The 21,914-nt window shown below is 46.3% G+C and overlaps 1 protein-coding gene and 1 long non-coding RNA gene across 3 annotated transcripts in view; one reads left to right on the top strand and one right to left on the bottom strand.

Moving 5' to 3' along the window:
* Window positions 1-4,946: 4,946 nt before the first annotated feature.
* Window positions 4,947-6,887, bottom strand: LOC311240041. Its single transcript, XR_014620463.1, has 5 exons — window positions 6,834-6,887; window positions 6,270-6,299; window positions 5,974-6,003; window positions 5,683-5,712; window positions 4,947-5,424 (listed from the first exon to the last, which is right to left on the bottom strand). It is a non-coding gene; the product is annotated as an uncharacterized lncRNA (long non-coding RNA).
* A 1,180-nt stretch (window positions 6,888-8,067) lies between these two features.
* LOC311240912 (protein kinase C and casein kinase substrate in neurons protein 3) overlaps window positions 8,068-21,914 on the top strand; it is a 51,998-nt gene continuing 38,151 nt past the window's right edge. The window contains exons 1-2 of one of the 2 annotated variants that reach the window (XM_084329525.1): window positions 8,068-8,401; window positions 10,986-11,053. In XM_084329525.1, coding sequence (XP_084185651.1) covers window positions 10,994-11,053 — 60 coding nt within the window. In that variant the 5' untranslated portion in view covers window positions 8,068-8,401; window positions 10,986-10,993. Of the gene's footprint in view, window positions 8,402-8,759; window positions 9,098-10,985; window positions 11,054-21,914 lie in introns of those variants that run through there. The other variant, XM_084329524.1, reaches the window with a different exon arrangement.

The following is a 21,914-nucleotide window of genomic DNA, read 5'->3' as shown; positions in this document are numbered from 1 at the left end:
AAAGGAGACTGTGCTTTCATTTGTCATGGGAACAACGTGACGGCGTTAGGAAACGACCTCCCTGAAGATCCCATCTATCAAGAAAGACTTCCTCCTCAGGACCCAAGCACCCGCCGTGCACCCGTTCTGCCAGAGGAAGGGACTACAGAGGAGAGGGGAGGGAGAGAGATAAACTGCCAATTCTCGCTCTATCCCACCCAATCCCCCTACTCCTGCTAGACGTGGCAATCTTCCTTCAGAACCCGGAGGCCAGGAGGAGGAACACAGACGCGCCCCCAAACCGAACGGGATTAGAGAGGAAAAAAATGCTTATATCGGTTTTAATACTATGATTGTTCTTACAACAATTTTTAAACTTTAAAATGGGTCTGGAATACTGCTATTGATATGAAGAGATTTATTGTTACTATTTATCATTACTATCATCGTCCTTACTGTTATTATTGCTTTAAGAGCTGAAGTTCCCCCGTTTGGCCTGCGGTGGCCAAGATGGCACTCTCACACATTTAGCCAATGCATTTTCTGACTCAAGCCTACAGTGCGTGTGTGTGCGTGTGTGCGTGCGTGCGTGCGTGTGTGTGTGTGTGTGTGTGTGTGTGTGTGTGTGCGTGGTCATACAGATACAGACTAGTGGTGGTTGTATGGATATTTCTGTTTTTGAAAGAGGAATATTAGCTAGTGAACTACAGGCTACTTTTACACTGGTCCTGTACAACAAGGAACTCTGTAAATTAATGTGAAGCACATATTAGAGCTATTTCAAGTTTCTTCCCTTCTTAGTAACTACTCTGGTTTGATATTGGTGGAGAGAAAAGGGTGATTTTGTTAAACTGTGAATAAATGAACTCAACATTACACTTTGATCCTGCACAGCCCCTGCTGTATGAAATCAATCTCAAATCTAGCTTGTTTTAAAATAATGATATTTAGTTCGCCTTTCATATTATGCAGGTGATGAGAATGTAGCAAGTGTACTCTGGGGATGCCCTTGATGCAAGCTACTATTAAAAATGTGCATGTTTTTGTCCATCTCTGTTCCCACTTTTCTTCACATGACAAGTTCATTACAGCTTTTCTGAATAATCATTGTTTAGCTATTTCCCACACTTGAGCTAATCAATAATCATACATAATAAACATACATACATTTTTCTGATTTGCAACTCGACTCACTACTACTTTCTTAAGGATCAAGGAGGGCGGGGCTTGAGATAGGTCAATTGCTGCTTTTTTTTGTGTTTTCATCCTTCATTCACAGACAGCACATTATAGCATTTAGTCCAGTTTTTCTCTCACGGATGTTGAGATCAAAGGGCTTTTGTCATCATGACCTATCTACCTACAACAACACGTCACCTCTCAGTCTCATGCCACGTCTGAGTCCTCAAACATCACCTCTCAGTCTCATGCCACGTCTGAGTCCTCAAACATATCCTCTCAGTCTCATGCCACGTCTGAGTCCTCAAACATATACTCTCAGTCTCATGCCACGTCTGAGTCCTCAAACATCACCTCTCAGTCTCATGCCACGTCTGAGTCCTCAAACATATCCTCTCAGTCTCATGCCACGTCTGAGTCCTCAAACATCACCTCTCAGTCTCATGCCACGTCCGAGTCCTCAAACATATCCTCTCAGTCTCATGCCACGTCTGAGTCCTCAAACATATCGTCTCAGTCTCATGCCACGTCTGAGTCCTCAAACATATCCTCTCAGTCTCATGCCACGTCTGAGTCCTCAAACATCACCTCTCAGTCTCATGCCACGTCCGAGTCCTCAAACATCACCTCTCAGTCTCATGCCACGTCCGAGTCCTCAAACATCACCTCTCAGTCTCATGCCACGTCTGAGTCCTCAAACATATCCTCTCAGTCTCATGCCACGTCTGAGTCCTCAAACATCACCTCTCAGTCTCATGCCACGTCCGAGTCCTCAAACATATCCTCTCAGTCTCATGCCACGCCCGAGTCCTCAAACATCACCTCTCAGTCTCATGCCACGTCTGAGTCCTCAAACATCACCTCTCAGTCTCATGCCACGTCTGAGTCCTCAAACATATCGTCTCAGTCTCATGCCACGTCTGAGTCCTCAAACATATCGTCTCAGTCTCATGCCACGTCCGAGTCCTCAAACATATCGTCTCAGTCTCATGCCACGCCCGTGTCCTCAAACATATCCTCTCAGTCTCATGCCACGTCCGAGTCCTCAAACATATCGTCTCAGTCTCATGCCACGTCCGAGTCCTCAAACATATCGTCTCAGTCTCATGCCACGTCTGAGTCCTCAAACATATCCTCTCAGTCTCATACCACGTCTGAGTCCTCAAACATATCGTCTCAGTCTCATGCCACGTCTGAGTCCTCAAACATATCGTCCAATGAAAGGGCAGAGTTGGAGACTTTACAATTCTGCTCTTTCCTCTTCCTATTCAGAAAGATGTGACTGACTATGGGTCTCCTAAAATAATTCCCCTTATACTGCATATAAACACAAGCTATTTATTCACACAGTTCAAAGTTCATAACAGGATTTGGTTCTGTAATTTTAGAATTTTGCAAGTGATTTAGCAATAAGGACGATGAAAATAATGGTCATCCTAATTATGGTTTAAGATGTAAAAAAAAATCTCAAAAGTTCTAAAGAATCTCTGTCTTCCAAATAACGTTTAACATGAAAAAGGTACAATGTATTTGTTATTTAACTGCCCTGCTTTCTATCCAGTTGGACCCATTCTCTAAAATCCATCCCCTTCCATTGTATTGACCTGACAGGATTAAGAGCTCCACTCTGTTGTTTTTTTTGCACATCATTTGCTTCTTCCTGTTTGTATAAAGCACCTTGTACAGTTGAGATGTGTGAGTACCGTATATATGCCTCCAGCTCACGGTTTCTTACCAGTGCATTATGCAATGGCCTCGTTTTCACTAGCAAAATTCTGTAATTTTTTTTCAGTTTTGTCTAGTTTCAAAGTGAACCGGATTCAACGTCTGCCTGTTTACACAAGGATATGTTTTCTTTTTGGCTCGAGTTCTCTTCAACGGCAGATGTGTGTGTGTGTGGGGGGGGGGTGTATACAATTTTTGCTAGTGTGTATAAGGCCAATTCATCACATCTTTGAATGAACAAGGACTAACCAACACATCTGTCCCTGCTGCTGAGTTGAGTAAATGTGACAAACTCCTTCCTGTCCCTGCATCTTAACTACGATTGAGAGATGGGCCATTCCAGACATCAGGAGAAAGAGTATGATTTGAGGGAATCGGCCTAACTGTATAGAAAGCATCTCATTTCCTTTAAGAGATCTTTTAAAAAAAAATATATATATTAAAAAAAAATATGAAAATATGAAGTGAGGTCATTTACAGAATATATATGTATATGTGATATACATATACGCACATTCATATAAACATGAATTTCAAATGTTTTAAGAGATGAATAATAAATTGTTAGAATTATAATAAAGATACAGAAACAAAATTGAGTTGTGTATCGTTTTCTCAGTCAATAATGCAACACAACGGGAATGGCTCATATAATTCCCATCTAATCTACTTGAAAAACCGAGATACTAGGGGTGTAACGATGCGACCTCACAACGATTCGATTAAGATTATTCAGGCAACGATTCAATGCATCATGAAATCTCTTCATTTGACCACGATTCGATTAGATTAATTTTCTATCAGTTAATTCCCCAAAAAAAAGTAATACACAAATGTGGCTGGGGGAACCGATTCACTCAGCATGAATCTATAAGTCAAAAAAAAAAAAAAACATTAAGAAAAATAGATTTCCCCCCACCCGATTAATTTAGATTATAATCGATTCTAACATATTCAAATCGATGCATCGATTCTAACACATTAGAATCAATGCATTTTGATTAATCGATGCATCGTATACCCTACGAGATACTGGTGCCAAGTTCATTTTAAATGTTCAATGGAAATGGATTTCAACATACACGCTTATGTCCGTGCAACTCTTAAGTAACACCAGCTGAAGGCAATAGTCTGTTTAATGCCAATAAGCGTGGATACATTTTGTACTTCAGTTGAGCCTTCATACAGCCTTTAATCATTGATTGATTGATTGATAACTTTATTAACAGATTGCAGAATGGGTACAATACAGTACAGCTCAATACACACAATTGTTAAGGGGATGCAGACCAGAGAAAGACTTTCGTCTTGTTTACATCAGGGTCCCCCATTTTCAATTCATCAGATGACATACATGACATACAGATAGTCAGTACTGCTACATTTATGACATACCAGATTTGCAAATACAGTACTGTTTGTGATACAGAAGGAGTCAAGAAAAGAGAGTATATACATTTGACGTAGAAACTGAAACTGTACATTGGAGGTTGGGTACATTGGGATATTGACAACCATACTGGGTAATTTACATTGGAGGTGTTTGGGGGGGGCACACTGTATAAACAAGCATTCATTAGTTAGCATATAGATGGTATTTACCCAACTATGCAATTTAGTTTAACCACCCATTGTCAAATACATGACTATACTAAATTTAAGACCAACCTTTGTGACAAACCTGCACATCTTTAACTCACATCCTATAGATCGTGGAATTAACCCCAAAATATGCCTGCATGTTTTACATTATGTGCCCAGCACCATTAACACCTCAAGTAAACAGCATTTATTACATGCCAAACGGTGGTATTGTACAGCCTCTCCTAGCAGACAACTAGGCACATCATTCATCATAAGGGCTAAGATACAGTACCACTTCCTAGGCACTGAGGAATGTGCACCAAATCGCCCAGTCTTCAAAAGGGATGACAAACCAGCTCCATTTCATGTCTCCCAAGTTACCTACCACAGCTCAACATTGAATTTTAAGATCAAACACGCTTTAATCTAAAAATTGAACACATCTTCATTTGAATAAAAATTAACACAACTTTTAGTGACATTTTTTATTTATGTAGAATAGGGCAATGAACACAAATATTAAGGATATTTTCACAAAAAGCTTAAAAGTATCTTAATAAGAAACATGCCAACATTATGGGAAATGCATTAGTCTTCTCTAGTCAGATAAGATGCAAATTTCCTCTGGTCCAGTTGAAAGCTATCCGGCTGCAAGCTAGCCTAGCAGCACAAATAAGTGGATAGACCACTAGCCCATCTTACAAGTCCGGGAGAGGCGTTTTTGGCCAACAACTAGGCTAGCTGGTCCGCATCAGCTTGCATTAATTTGTGCTAAGCTAGCAGTCTACTGAAAGCAGAGGAAATGTGGATCCATCATCTTGTCCAGACTGTAAGCACATTTCCCATAATGTTTGCAGGGTCATGTAAAGTAAACATGGTTTAATTTAATGCATGTTACACCAGGTGGCCTTCTGAACCATGTAGTAAACCGAAGTCACCTGTGGTAGGTACCAGCATCTGTGAGGAGAAGAAAAACAGGATCAGGGAATGTAAGCAGTGCTCCTCCATTCCAGTACTATCAGTTTTAAAAGCAGAAGTAAACTAATTTCTAGCTAGTCTCATCAGACTCTACCATGTCAGTAGTAGAGCAGCACTTTTATCAACATGGATTTTCTGAGCCCAGTGCAATGCATCACAAGAGACAAAAATATATTGCATTTTTCAGCCAAGAAAGGCCACAATAGGAGAGGTAACGTTAATATAAGTGGAACTGACCTGGTAGTTTCAATGTTCCGGTTCAAACACCTTTGAGGGAAGAAAAAAAACATGCGTTAATTAAAACACATCCGACATCAAGATAAATATGACCCATCACACAAAAGCAGAAGTAAACTAATTTCTAGCTAGTCTCATCAGACTCTACCATGTCAGTAGTAGAGCAGCACTTTTATCAACATGGATTTTCTGAGCCCAGTGCAATGCATCACAAGAGACAAAAAGATATTGCATTTTTCAGCCAAGAAAGGCCACAATAGGAGAGGTAACGTTACTATAAGTGGAACTGACCTGGTAGTTTCAATGTTCCGGTTCAAACACCTTTGAGGGAAGAAAAAAAACATGCGTAAATTAAACACATCAGACATCATGAAGATAAATATGACCCATCATCACACAAAAGCAGAAGTAAACTAATTTCTAGCTAGTCTCATCAGACTCTACCATGTCAGTAGTAGAGCAGCACTTTTATCAACATGGATTTTCTGAGCCCAGTGCAATGCATCACAAGAGACAAAAAAATATTGCATTTTTCAGCCAAGAAAGGCCATAAGAGGAGAGGTAACGTTAATATAAGTGGAACTGACCTGGTAGTTTCAATGTTCCGGTTCAAACACCTTTGAGGGAAGAAAAAAACATGGGTTAATTACACACATCATGAAGATAAATATGACCCATCACCACACGACACTTTAATCATAACTGATAGAACTAATATGATTCATAATGCAGCGAGTCTCCTCAGTAACTCTGGCTTGTCAGGGCCAGAGGTGCACTTGTATCGCCACAAACATTCAGAGCCCAGTGCAAGTCATCAAAGGAGGGGGTGTTGACTTGAGACGGTACTGAACTCTTTTGGATTAGGTAGTTATCGGCTACATTACATAGTGGAAATCAACTTTAAGTCAAGGTTATTATGCCACCAACCCATACCAGCCAGTTAGCTACAAGGTTGGCTAACTTAACTAACTACCACATGCTGACCCAGCTTCGCCAGTATGCGGCTTACATTGCTGCTGGTAAACGTCCGACATCATGAAAATTAGCCATGCAACATGACATACATTCTGAAAGTTAACAACTTAATCGTTAATCCCGAAAACTATATTGGAAAACGTATAGTAAAGTAAGAATAAGAAATTATGATTTACCTAGCTACGTCTCTTGCTCTCCAACAGCACGCGTCACAAACAGTCGAGTTGTCGAAACTCGAAAGAACGTGTACGGTCAAAATGGCCTCTTTTATACGACGCTCTCCTCTAAGGACCCCAGTTAACTAGTAGTCTAACGAGATGCCGTCTAAAAAAGAAATCCATTTATGATTTTGCCTAAATTTTTTTTTTTCGTTTTCTTTTTAAACTAAGTTATTTTCTGGAATGTGAATGACATTGATAATAACTGATGATAATGGCTGCCCAGGCTATGGGAGGCGCACAGTCCGATATCAACATAATTGTAAAAACAGTTGCTCTGAGTCTGAACAGTTGGACTACTAGAGAAGCAACAGAGCATGCAAAACAAAGAAGCCAAGCAGCTGTGTAATTTTTAAAATGACATGTCCTGGCAAGGCGGGGCTCAGAGTCATAACTACAGCATAGCATTAGGCGTTAGCCGTTAGGTCACCAACAATAGGATAATGTTGCTGTCTGTTTCCCCCAGGCTTCAAATAACCCGAAGAGGGCTTTACATACATGCATGCACGCGCGCGCTCGTGACACACACAACACAGACCACCGCAACACTTCCGGTACTTTGAGCTCGTGGGAGAGAGGGGGGAGCGGGAGCGCGTGAATGAATGTTGATTAGACGAGCTACGACTAGCCGTAACTAGAGCCATATAATAACTACAACCACTTAGGTCAAGTCTCTAATCAACATTCATTCATTTTTATCCCCCCGCGCTCTCTTTCCCCTCCCCCTCACGAGCTCCATGTAACGCGGAAGTGCAGTAGTCTATGCACGCGGGATAGCCAATCAGAGAGCATATTCGCAAACAGAGGCTACGAAAAAAAATCACGCGTCTCACACACACACACGCACACACCGGATGTCTTATCCAGCTGTGGCAGGCAGCAGACCTAAAGCTCCCAGGGGGAACAGTGGGAGGACTGGAGGAGGATGTAGGGGGTATAATATCCACGGGGGCATGATTTTTCATGTTCTCTGTAAACAACGTTTCATAAATCATAATCACACACACACAAGCCCCACAGATGCCCCCAACACGTTACACACGTTGACACTGTATGTACTGTATTATTGTACCCATTCTGCAATCTGTTAAATAACGTTTTCATTCACACCACACCGGTAGGTAGGGTATGAGAGGGAGAGAGAGAGAGAGGTAGAGTGTGTGTGTGTGTGTGTGTGTGAAAGAGAGATGAGGGTAAGCTCCTGTCTAGCGTTTAAGCGCGTAGAGAGAGAGAACTAGTTTTCCTGCAGCTGTTTTGGAGAGAAAGACTGAGGGAGGAGAAACGAAAAAAGAGGGTCGCCAACTCATCTGACACAAACTGTGGGCCAAATAAAGGGGGAGAAGAGAGAATGCGGCACGGCTGAACCATTGGAAAAAAAGGTAGAAGAGCTGCTGGAGCAGAATAAAGAAGAAAAGACAGAGAGAGAGAGAGAGAAAGACGAGGCATAAAACTTTGCGTAAGGAGTGGAAAAATACTTGAAAAGTGGGCCAAGAGCAGCGAGGACCACAACACTGGAGGATTGAGAGGTAGGCTATCGTGACTTAATTTGCATTTTCTTCATTCACATTCAATAACTTTCTCACCGTCTCCCGGCCAAGCAAGGTAGCGTTCTATAAAGGTTTGTTTTAATGGATACAGTGACATGATACATCTATTTATGTTCCAATGCATTCATTTGTTGCGAGGGTGTGTGTGTTGAATTGTGCGTGACAGACAAGACGGGGACAGGGGGAGGAGAGAGAGAGAGAGGGAGAGAGAGAGAGGGAGAGAGAGAGAGGGGGGAGAGAGAGAGAGAGAGAGAGAGAGAGAGAGAGAGAGAGAGGGGGGGAGAGAGAGAGACACAGAGAGAGAGGGGGGGAGAGAGAGAGGGGGGAGACACAGAGAGAGAGGGACAGAGAGAGAGAGAGAGAGGGACAGAGAGAGAGAGAGAGCGTGTGCCATAATGGGTGCGGGGGTGTAGCCCGCTGTAGCAGTGGGGTGACAGGGTGAGAGAATTGGTCGCGGAGGCTTCAGCTAAACTCTTTTTGGATTTAAATGAAGGTTTTGACAGCTTCTCTATTTGAGTTCGTTCTCTTGCCGTCTGGGACCATCGAACTCACAGGAGTAGTTGAAGACTTTTGATTTAAAGTGCAACTTTTTTTGTCTGACTTTGGGAGATATTATAAAATCATACTTGAAAAACCTATATGAGGAAATCAAATCTATACCAGTTCCAGTAGATGGTAAGTTTATCCTTTGTAAAGTATTGTACTTACTACTTAATCATGTTTGGTAAACCAATGACACTGATACAAGTCATTTGCTTGCAACATTAATAACTGGCTTTACATTACCTTGATTGATTGATTGATTGAAAAGTTTATTAACAGATTGCAGAATGGGTACAGTACAGTACAGCTCAATACATACAATTGTTAAGGGGATGCAGACCAGAGAAAGACTTTCGTCTTGTTTACATCAGGGTCCCCCATTTTCAATTCATCATAACATATATGACATACATGACATACAGATAGACAGTACTGCTACATCTATACATTTATGACATATCAGATTTGCAAATACAGTACTGTTTGTGATACAAAAGTGTCCAGAAAAGGAGTGTATATACATTTGGCGTAGAAACTGTACATTGGAGGAGGTTGGTTGGGTGGGGTGGGGTTGGGTGGGTTGGGTGAGGGCTGTACATTGGAGGTGGGGGGGGGGGGGGGGGGTTGGGAAGGGGACACACACATTTTACACTGTACATTGTGTACATCAGTGAGTTACTAGTTGTATGATTTCTGAGGCCAAACCTCATTATTTAGGCGCTGTGTTGACATCACACCAGTTAGAGGAACTAATCATGCCGTTAATCATGCCGTATCTGACACAGAGGAACAGCATTATCTAATCATATGGGAGAACAGCATTCTCTTTCTTCCTCAAATCTTTACAATCATCCCCTGGGGAAAGAGAGGACCAGTGAAGGGACAGGAAGTTGAGGTTGAGGGTTAAAAGGGAAGTGATTAATTATTTTCCTGACCTCCTGTGGCGTTTTGCAGACGCAAGGGGTAAAAGACCCGTTTGGGGTTTGTGTAATCTACACACTGCTGGAAGACACGGAGGAGAGAGAGAGAGAGAGAGCGAGAGAGCGTGAAGTATCATTTATTATAGATCATGTGATGTCTCATGAACAGAGGGGGGCATATACTGTGTAGTGGAAAAATCGTTGGATCTAATTGTGCGCCTGACAGAGCCACGGGGGGAAAGAGAGAGAGACAGAGAGAGAGAGAGAGAGAGAGAGAGAGAGAGAGAGAGAGAGAGAGAGAGAAACGACTGGAGAGGAAAACTGGCAAAGAAAGAGTTGCTGGCTTGTTTTCTCCTCAACGATAGAATCTACAGAGTGGTTTATCACATTTTCTGCTACATGCCTTCAGAGTGAGCTGGCTTGGGTCGTGCAGCCTCTATACATATAGGGGGTTAGTCTGTTTTCAATTGTGCCCAATTCTCCCCCTGCACGCCAGTATACGTGTCTGTTGTTGGCTTATGAGCATGTGAGTTTGTGTATGGATGTGTGTGTGTGTGTTTTTCTTTTTTCTTTTGTTTTAGGGAGGGGAAGACAAGCCCCACCAGAGACATAGAGAGTGAGAGCGATGATATGTAGTGACCTTTAACCCCCTGTTTATTTTGGGATAGCTCGAGTTTCAAAACGCTGGGGAATTCTGGGAGAGGGGATTCAACCCTTCCCTTGGCTTTGCGTGCCAGGCCTCTGACAGTCTGTGTCTCGTCTTACTGTACCCTCGGTTACTGTGCCATATCAAACCAGCGGAGTGAAACTCACGTCCCTAACAGGGTTCGCAATCTTTAGGCTTTTGAAGCAATATTTTGAAACATCAATGGGACTTTTACAATTCTTTCACTGCAGACATTCCACGACTGCCGTATCTCAAGCTTATCAGTGAAAACACACCGTGAGTCACGGAGATAAAGTTAGTTTGTGGTAGGCGGCCTGCAGCCTTTCTAACTCTCACAGAATAGAAATGTAATGGAGATACCACCAGTGCAGATTCGAACGCATACGTTGGATATAAGACTGTAATTCTGACTGTCCATCCTTTTCTTTCTCAGCGGTAAGGATGTCGACTCTCCCGCCTGAGAATGGCCCTGAAGATGGATACCACCAGAGCTTCTGGATGGTAGGATTGTGTGTGTGTGTGTGTGTGTGTGTGTGTGTGTGTGTGTGTGTGTGTGTGTGTGTGTGTGTGTGTGTGTGTGTGTGTGTGTGTGTGTGTGTGTGTGTGTGTGTGTGTGTGTGTGTGTGTGTGTGTGTGTGTGTGTGTGTGTGTGTGTGTGTGTGTGTGTGTGTGTGTGTGTGTGTGTGTGTGTGTGTGTGTGTGTGTGTGTGTGTGTGTGTGTGTGTGTGTGTGTGTGTGTGAGAGAGAGCAAGAGAAAGAGAAAGAGAAAAAGAGATGGAGAGACTCGCATGCCCTTGCAAAGTCTTGATAAACCTGCAGACAAGTCAGACAAAACAGTGTTGTTTAGGTTATAAATTACATGGTCAAACAAGATTATAGATAAACAAGGTCACGCTGTTATTTTTCTCAAAGGGACATTTCACATAATAATACATGTGTGAACTCACTACTAGGGTAAGATTCAAGTCACCATAAAGTTGAAACTAGTTACTGTGTACAAAATGATTTAGATTAGAAATCCCAATAAGCTTAGTTGTTCTACGGAGTAGATTGTAGAGATCTCATGGCTGCGTAGTTTCTAGTATTATAGTTCTAGGGTAGTTCCAGGACGTGTTTTTCCCATTTTCACTAAAGCCTTCGTGACGAGAAATAGTATTTTAGTATCAGTAGCTGATGTCTCCATGACAACACCTTCTGTAGCTACAGTCTACATGCCTGCTAGTTACAGACAGTGTTAGGGAAGCTACTCTGAAGGTATAGATTCAAGATTCAAGATTCAAGAGTTTTATTTGTCACATACATAGACATGCAGTGAAATGTAGGTGGCCATGCCCGCCTGGATTGTCAAAAATACAAATAAATAAAATAACAAGACAAGTCGTAAGAATAAAATACAATGCTAAACGTAAGAGTAAAAGGTAATGAGTAAGTCATAATATACATAATATACAAATATACAATGGGTTCGGGATATTGATATTGTTTTTAAAGTGACCTTTTTGGAGTGTATTATGTATGTAGGGTGTGTGAGAGAGTGTAAGTGAGGATGTTTAGTGTGTGTGTGTGTTCATGTGTGCTTGTATGTGGAGAAATCAGTATTGAGTGTTCTTGAGTGTTCACTATTGAGTATAGTGATAATTTACTCCACAATAGAATGAGTTGAATAACAGCAAAGTTATACCTTCAAGAGAAATATATTCTGGTTAAAAGTTACTGGGAAAAGGTAGTTCACTTCAAACTACTTTATATAAAAAGAAAAGTACAACACGTGCAATGTAATACACATAGATGATACACACACATGTAACACATAGAATAACTCAAAGGGAAGTGACATGATTAAAAAAAAAAAAAAAAAAATCAAAGGCATACTCCTCAATTTAATAGATGTCTGCCAGTTTTTACAGAAAAAAAGTGCAAAAATGTAAACTAGTAAAACTGGATTTTCATGCCGATTGTTTATTTAAACCTTGCTTATCATGAACAGGCACATTTTGAGATGATTTGCCAACTTTACCATGGCAATAGTCTTGTCTGTCAGCTTAGTTGTCAAGAGCATAAACTCTTGTATGAAAGGGAGAGAGAGGTGGATTCGATCAAAGGGACTTCATTCAAGAGAGGAGAGGCTTGATTGATTGATTGATTGATTGAAAACATTATTAACAGATTGCAGAATGGGTACAATACAGTACAGCTCAATACACACAATTGTTAAGGGGATGCAGACCAGAGAAAGACTTTCGTCTTGTTTACATCAGGGTCCCCCATTTTCAATTCATCATAACATATATGACATACATGACATACAGATAGACAGTACTGCTACATCTATACATTTATGACATACCAGATTTACAAATACAGTACTGTTTGTGATACAAAAAGAGTCTAAAAAAGAGAGTATACATTTGACGTAGAAACTGTACATTGGAGGAGGTTGGGTGGGGTTGGGTAGGGAGGGGTTTGGGGGGGGGAAACACTGTACGACTGTACAAGCAAAACTGTACATTGGGATATTGACAATGTACAATGTAGGAAGGAGGTGGGCACTTTTTAAAGCTTTATGTACTTTTTCATTTGACCTTTTCATCTACATTATTTGATGAACTCCATTATCAGGTACTTGGAGTCCTCCACCAACGATAGCCTATCACCAGAGAACAGATTCAAATGCATTAATGCTCAATAATGCTCTAACCTGTGTGTTTACAGTTTTGGGGTCAGTGTGAGATGAGGTACACACAGTAGCCTACATCAGCATTGTTGTTTATTAAATGTCTCCTTTTTAGCTGCCTAGTTGAATGAATGAATGAATGAATGAAAACTTTATTTAACAGATTGCAGAATGGGTACAATACAGTACAGCTCAATACATACAATTGTTAAGGGGATGCAGACCTGAGAAAGACGTTTGTCTTGTTTCCATCGGGGTCCCCCATTTTCAATTCATATAGACATTTATGACATACACACCATACATGACATTTATGGCATAGGGACATATAGGTATTTAGTACTGATACATTTGTGACATAAACGGTATTCAAATATACAGTACTGTTACCCCTAGATCCTGACAGAGTATATACATATGATGGGGAGGGGACTGTACATTAGGAGGGGGTGGGTGGGTGGGAGAGAAATATACGTACGGCGGGGAGGGAATATATACATGCGGTGGGGAGGAGACTGTCTATTAGGAGGTGGTGGGGGTTTTGGGCATTTACGGTGGCCAGTTTCGAATTGCAGCCTCCCGTAGGTGCTCTTTAAGAGCGGTTTTGAATGTGGGCAGGGATTCACATTCCTTTACAGCTTTGGGTAGGGCATTCCACATTGTTGTGGCATAATTGCGAAACGTGTTTAGTCCCTTGTTTGAGCCGAATCTGGGTTTAACATGATTTGTTGAGCTTCCTCTGGTGTAGTGGTTGTGGTATTCACTGACCTTTGGGAAGTATTTTGACATGTACATGGGCACCCCGGTCGTATAGTGTATCTTGTAGACCAGGCCCATTGCAAGTTGCTGTACTCTGTCGTCTACTCTAAGCCTGTGAGGTTCTGTCCTTGCCTTCTCACTCGTTCTGTTCCTTTAACCACCCTCGCTTTGTTTTCATTCATTTTTTCTGTCAAGTATTTCAATTCCCTCGTTCACACGTTTCTCCCCGCTGACGTCATCTGAGACGTCGCTGATTGGTTCCCTCACTTCCCCACGCTTTTCAATCACATTCCCCAGCTGTCACTGCCTTTCAATCAATCGATCCCTCATTATTTATACCCCGTTTTCCCCACCCTAAGTTGTTGGTTCGTCTTGATTTGTCGCTGGATGTTTTTCCCCGTTGCTTCTGTTTCACTGTGCTAATCTCCAGGAAATTCCTAGAAGCCTCCGCTTTCCTAGAAGCCTCCGCTTGGATACCTGCTCCGTGGCGCGCGCTCGCCTCCACTGTTTGTTCCTGTTCCTCTTACGCAGCTCGTCTGGGTGAGTTTATCTAGATTGACTGTCTTGACCTATTTCCGATTTTCGTGTGTAACCTTTACACTGAAGTCTACCACCTTTTTGTCAGACAGTCACTCACCCAGCCATTTATCGTTTTTGCTCTTTCCTTTATGGAATAATATTTTGGGATCTTCCACCTCCCACTGTGTATTTACACGAAGATATTATTTCACATTTGGACTGTGTTTGGATTTTTGCTCACTGTGTATTTACACGAAGATATTGTTTCACATTTGGACTGTGTTGGATTTTTGCTCACTGTGTATTTACACGAAGATAGTATTTCACAATTGGACGGTGTTTGGATTTTTGCTCACTGTGTGTTTTACATGAAGATATTCACTTGGGCTGTTTCTGGAATATTGCTCATCACTGTGTTGTTTAACACGAAGAATATAACACCCTGTCCTCCAGCTCGTTTCAAGTCTGCTCTGTCACTGACCCGTTCCCTCTCTCCCTCTCTCGGTCTTGCACAACATCTGAGAGGTCCGCCGTGAGAGTCTGCAGAGCGGTACAGAGGTCTGCTCCTGCTTCCCAAGACTACCCTTCCGGGAGAAGCTGCAGAGCAGCAGAACTTTGCCCCTTGTTCATTGTTCCTGTTTCTTGTTGACCTGCTTTCCCTGTTTCACTTATTCTAGTCACCAAATAAACAAGCCCTTGTATTTGGCAACTCTGAATCCAACTCTCTTGTGTCGTTGCGTTTGGGGTCGGTGTCAAACCATAACATTACGAACCAACCATGACGACCCCAGCCGACACAGAGGGGGTCAGAACCGCACTTGCATTTCAAGTCGAGTTGACCAGGGATCACGGTCTCCAATTAGAGCGGGCTGCGGCTGCGGTGCAGAACCTCAGGGACCAGGTCCTGCCTATGCAGGGTTCAATGGCCGCTATGGCGGGACAACAGTCCGAGATTCTCGCCCAGCTTAACTCGCTGGGCGACGCCGTTAATACTTTTCATCTCTCACACCCTCCAGGAGCATTCCCCGCAGCCCCAGCAGATCTCGCACCTCGGGAACCCCTTCTCTCCGTCCCACGGCTGTTTGACGGTAATCCCGAGGAGTGTGCCACATTCATCATGCAATGTGAGTTGGTTTTCCGTCATCAGCCAAGCCGTTTTTCTGCTCAGGGGTCCCGAGTGGCTTATATAACCAACCTACTGTCAGGCCATGCTGCCCAGTGGGTCACTTCCTCCTGGGCAATGGAAGCAGATTTTTTGTTCTCCTACCCAGACTTCGTGGCGGAGCTCCGCAGAGTGTTCCACCATCCAGCCCGAGGTCTGGACCCTGGAGCCCGGTTGGGGACCTTCCGGCAAGGGAGCAGCAGGGTGACGGACTATGTCATGGAGTTTCGACTGGCGGCGGTGGAGAGCGGATGGAACGAACCTGCTCTTCGCCTAACCTTCATAAGGGGGCTCAGTGACGCAGTCCGGGACCAGCTCGCTACCAGGGAGGTGCCCGACTCCCTCGAGGAGCTGTTTAGCCTTGTCATCCGTATTGACGGACGCCTCCTGGAGAGAAGGCGCGAGAGGGCCCGACTGTCACCTCCTGAAGCACCCCGGACTCCTGGACGCCCCGTCCCCAACACTACTGATGGTAACAGGCTTCCCCGTCCGGTGCGCGAGGAGGAACCCATGCAGCTGGGACGCTCTCATCTGAGCCAGGCGGAGCGGCAGGCAAGGCTCAGGTCCGGTCTCTGCCTCTACTGCGGAGGTGCGGGACACCGTATCGCCGACTGCCCTATCCGGCCAAAAGATCGGGCTCACCAGGACCCCGGGAGATCCTGGTGAGCCGTTTTTCCCATTCCCAGCGCCGCGCACCACCTGACCATCTGTTGAGCGTCACCCTGGCCTGGGGGGACCAACGTGCCACGGTGGAGGCCCTCATCGACTCTGGGGCAGACGAGAACTTCCTCGACTTCGAGTTTGCCACCCAAGCCAACATACCTCTTGAGGCCCTTGTGAGGCCCTTGGAGATCTTTTCGTTGGACCAACACCGCCTGGCCGACATCTCTCAACGGACCGGCCCAGTCTTGCTGACCATTGCTGGGAACCACGTAGAGAGGATCCAGTTCCTCATTACCCAATCCCCCCTTGTCCCGGTGGTCCTGGGTAGGCCCTGGCTCGCGCTGCACGAGCCCCACATCGCCTGGGCCTCCGGTACCATCAGGGGCTGGAGCTCCTCCTGTCACGCCCGCTGTCTACAGGCGGCGTCTTGTCCCCCGCCCCGGAGACCGGCTGGTGAGTTGCCCCCGGATCCCTCGTCCGTTCCTCCCGAGTACCACGACCTCATGGAGGTATTCAGTAAGACCAGGGCTCAGTCCCTTCCACCTCACCGCCCCTATGACTGCGCCATCAACCTCCGCCAAGGGGCTCCCCTTCCCGGCAGCCGCCTCTACAGTCTGACTGCCCCGGAGAAGAAGGCGATGGATCTCTACATCTCTGAGTCATTGGAAGCAGGACTCATTCGGCCTTCCTCCTCCCCGGTGGCGGCCGGGTTCTTCTTTGTTGGAAAGAAGGATGGGGACCTGCGACCCTGCATCGACTATCGTCAGCTCAACGAGATCACCATCAAGAACAAATACCCCCTACCTCTCATGAGCTCCACCTTCGAGCCACTGACCCAGGCCTCGTTCTTCACCAAGCTGGATCTCCGAAGTGCCTATCATCTTGTCCGTATCCGTGAGGGCGATGAATGGAAGACCGCCTTCAAGACCCCCAGGGGCCACTATGAGTACCTTGTGATGCCGTTCGGTCTCACCAACGCCCCGGCGGTATTCCAGGCACTCATGAACGATGTCCTCCGTGACATGCTGGAGGTGTTCGTGGTGGTGTACCTGGACGACATTCTTATCTTTTCCAGGACCCTCGAGGAACACATCCTGCATGTCCGCCGGGTGCTGGAGCGCCTCCTCCACAATCGGCTCTTCGTCAAGGCGGAGAAGTGCCGTTTCCACTCCAACTCCGTCGACTACCTGGGCTTCATCGTGGAGAAGGGCTTGACCCGAGCGGATCCTCGCAAGATCCAGGCAGTGGAGGATTGGCCGGAACCCACCACTCGGAAGGAGCTACAGAGTTTCCTCGGGTTCGCAAACTTCTACCGAAGGTTCATCCGGAACTACAGCCAAGTGGCGGAGCCTCTTACCAAGCTGACCTCCCCCGCTCTGCCGTTCGACTGGTCCCCAGCGGCATGCGCTGCGTTCCGCTCCCTCAAGAGAAGGTTCACTTCCGCTCCTATCCTGCTCCACCCTGACCCCAAGAGACAGTTCATCGTGGAGGTGGACGCCTCGGATTCTGGCCTGGGCGCTGTCCTATCCCAGCGTTCTCCTTCCGACCAGAAGGTACATCCTTGCGCCTTCTACTCGCGTCGCTTCCTCCCCGCCGAGAGGAACTACGACACCGGCAATCGGGAGCTACTGGCGGTCGTGGCGGCTCTGGAGGAGTGGCGTCATTGGCTAGAGGGTGCCGAGGAGCCTTTTACCATCTGGACGGACCACAAGAACCTAACGTTCATCCGCGCTTCCAGGCGCCTCAACGGTCGGCAGGCGAGATGGGCCAGTTTCCTCAGTCGGTTCGACTTCTCGCTGACCTTCCGCCCCGGTTCCCGCAACACGAAGGCCGACTCCCTGTCCCGGATGCACTCCAAGGGGGTTCCACCCTCTGAGGACCCATCTCCCATCATCCCGGAGGCCCGAGTGGTTGGAGCCATCACCTTGGGCATCGAGGGTGTGGTGAGGCGTGCCCTACGCTTCCAACGTGCTCCAAGCAACGTCCCTAGGAGCCGTCTCTTCGTCCCTGACTCTGTCCGGTCCCAGGTACTGCTGTGGGGCCATACCAGCCGGTTCGCCTGCCACCCAGGCGTCCATCGCACGTTCTCCTTCCTGGCTCGTCGTTTCTGGTGGCCCACCATGCGAAACGACGTCAAGGAGTTCGTATTGGCCTGCGCGGTCTGTGCCCGCAGCAAGGCCTCTCACCAGGCACCCTCCGGGCTCTTGCAGCCACTTCCCGTTCCAAGCCGTCCGTGGTCACATGTGGCGCTCGACTTCGTCACTGGACTACCCTCCTCCCAGGGGAACACCTGCCTTCTGACCGTGGTGGATCGATTCTGCAAGGGGGTCCACCTCGTGGCCCTCTCCAAGCTTCCCTCAGCAGCCGAGACGGCGGACCTCCTGACGCACCACGTGTTCCGCCTTCACGGTTTCCCCCAGGACATCGTCTCTGACCGGGGGCCCCAGTTCACCTCCCAGGTTTGGCGGGCTTTCTGCAAGGGATTGGGGGCAACGGTCAGTCTCTCCTCCGGCTACCATCCCCAGACAAACGGGCAGACGGAGAGGATGAACCAGAGCGTGGAGTCTGCTCTTCGGTGTGTGGCAGCCGAGAGGCCGGCATCCTGGAGTCGTTTCCTTCCCTGGGTTGAATACTCGATCAACTCAATGGTCAGTTCCGCCACCGGCCTCTCCCCCTTTGAGGCCTCCCTAGGCTACCAGCCCCCTCTTTTTCCCGCACTGGAGACGGAAGTGGCAGTTCCCTCCGTGCAGGTCCACCTCGACCGCTGCCGTCGCGTTTGGGAGATCACCAGGACCGCGCTGCTCCGGACATCTGAGCGCGCCTGTCGTGGTGCCGACCGGCGCCGGGTTCCCGCGCCGACTTACCGCCCTGGGCAGAGGGTGTGGCTCTCCGCGAAGGACCTCCCGCTACGGTCCTCGGCCAAGAAGCTCAACCCTCGCTTCGTCGGTCCTTTCGAGGTCCTGAAGGTACTCAGTCCGGCGGCCCTGCGCCTGAAGCTTCCTGCATCCATGCACATCCACCCCGTGTTCCATGTCTCCCGGGTTAAGCCCGTCTCCCTCAGTCCCCTTATGCCTCCGGCTCCTGATCCACCGCCTCCTGTGCTAGTGGATGGTCACCCCCAGTGGCAGGTCCGCCGGTTGATGGGCGTTCGTCGGCGAGGCCGGGGATTCCAATACCTGGTGGACTGGGAGGGTTACGGCCCTGAGGAGCGTAGCTGGGTCTCCCGGCAGCTCATCGTGGATCCCGGCTTGATCACCGACTTCCATCGGGCCCATCCTGACGAGCCGGGTCGGCCTGGTCGCCGGGCGGCTCCCGTTGAGGGGGGGGTACTGTGAGGTTCTGTCCTTGCCTTCTCACTCGTTCTGTTCCTTTAACCACCCTCGCTTTGTTTTCATTCATTTTTTCTGTCAAGTATTTCAATTCCCTCGTTCACACGTTTCTCCCCGCTGACGTCATCTGAGACGTCGCTGATTGGTTCCCTCACTTCCCCACGCTTTTCAATCACATTCCCCAGCTGTCACTGCCTTTCAATCAATCGATCCCTCATTATTTATACCCCGTTTTCCCCACCCTAAGTTGTTGGTTCGTCTTGATTTGTCGCTGGATGTTTTTCCCCGTTGCTTCTGTTTCACTGTGCTAATCTCCAGGAAATTCCTAGAAGCCTCCGCTTTCCTAGAAGCCTCCGCTTGGATACCTGCTCCGTGGCGCGCGCTCGCCTCCACTGTTTGTTCCTGTTCCTCTTACGCAGCTCGTCTGGGTGAGTTTATCTAGATTGACTGTCTTGACCTATTTCCGATTTTCGTGTGTAACCTTTACACTGAAGTCTACCACCTTTTTGTCAGACAGTCACTCACCCAGCCATTTATCGTTTTTGCTCTTTCCTTTATGGAATAATATTTTGGGATCTTCCACCTCCCACTGTGTATTTACACGAAGATATTATTTCACATTTGGACTGTGTTTGGATTTTTGCTCACTGTGTATTTACACGAAGATATTGTTTCACATTTGGACTGTGTTGGATTTTTGCTCACTGTGTATTTACACGAAGATAGTATTTCACAATTGGACGGTGTTTGGATTTTTGCTCACTGTGTGTTTTACATGAAGATATTCACTTGGGCTGTTTCTGGAATATTGCTCATCACTGTGTTGTTTAACACGAAGAATATAACACCCTGTCCTCCAGCTCGTTTCAAGTCTGCTCTGTCACTGACCCGTTCCCTCTCTCCCTCTCTCGGTCTTGCACAACATCTGAGAGGTCCGCCGTGAGAGTCTGCAGAGCGGTACAGAGGTCTGCTCCTGCTTCCCAAGACTACCCTTCCGGGAGAAGCTGCAGAGCAGCAGAACTTTGCCCCTTGTTCATTGTTCCTGTTTCTTGTTGACCTGCTTTCCCTGTTTCACTTATTCTAGTCACCAAATAAACAAGCCCTTGTATTTGGCAACTCTGAATCCAACTCTCTTGTGTCGTTGCGTTTGGGGTCGGTGTCAAACCATAACAAAGCCATCCTAGGTTGTCAAAGTGGGCAGGGGTGAGGTGGGTTCTGGGGTTCAGGTCAAGTAGTAGTCTGACCAGTTTGTTTTGTGATGTTTGTAATTTTGTTTTAAGCGCCTTTGAGGTGCTTTGGTTTGGTACCATGAGGTGCACGCATAGTCATAGTACCCTTGAATGAGTGCTCCTGCCAGAGTCTTCAGGGTATTCTTGTTTACCAGAGAGGAGATCCGGTACAAGAATCTAGTTCGTTGGTTGACTTTTTTTTATTACATTGGATGCCATTTTGTCACAGGAAAGATTTGCCTCTAGGATGGAACCCAGGTAGGTAATTTCGTCTTTCCTTGTGACAATATTGTCACCCACTGTAACTGAGAAGCCGTCGGTCTTGCTGAGTTTGTTATTTGAACCGAAGAGAATGGACTCTGTTTTGCCCATGTGTAATGATAGTTTGTTATCAGCGAGCCATATGCAGATTTTGCCTAGTTCCGAGCTGAGGGTTTTTTCAACCTGCAACTTGTTCTTGTCAGAGACCAGCAGGGCTGAGTCGTCCGCAAACAGGAACAAGTTGCAGTCACAGGCTGACGACATGTCATTTGCATAAATTAGGAAGAGTAGCGGTCCTAGTATGCTTCCTTGTGGAACACCACAGCTCACTGTGAGGTGGGGGGATAGAGTACCGTTTACCTCTACCATCTGTTCTCTCCCCTCCAGGTAGGATTGCATCCAGCTCACTGATAAGCTATCAAAACCAATTGCTTTTAGCTTGTCCATCAGAATGGAGTGATTGACAGTGTCGAAGGCCTTTTGTAGGTCCAGCATGACCATGCCGCAGTATTTGCCCGCGTCCACCTCTTGTTTGATGTGGTCGTTCAAATAGAGGAGGCATGCGTCAGTGGAGTGGGACGTTCTGAAGCCAGATTGGAATTCGTAGATTAGATTTTTTTCCGCCAGGTACTTTTCGACCTGTTCGTAGACTATTTTCTCCATGACTTTCGAGATGGAGGTAAGAATAGAAACAGGGCGGTAGTTGCCTGGGTCTAATTTGCTGCCCTTTTTGTGCAGAGGGGTCACTCTCGCAATTTTGAAGTCC

This window comes from Notolepis coatsorum, assembly GCF_963971535.1.
Source record: "Notolepis coatsorum genome assembly, chromosome: 14".
Lineage (NCBI taxonomy): Eukaryota > Metazoa > Chordata > Actinopteri > Aulopiformes > Paralepididae > Notolepis > Notolepis coatsorum.
The sequence above is the reverse complement of the archived record's forward strand: the minus strand, read 5'-3'. Positions and strand labels throughout refer to the sequence as shown.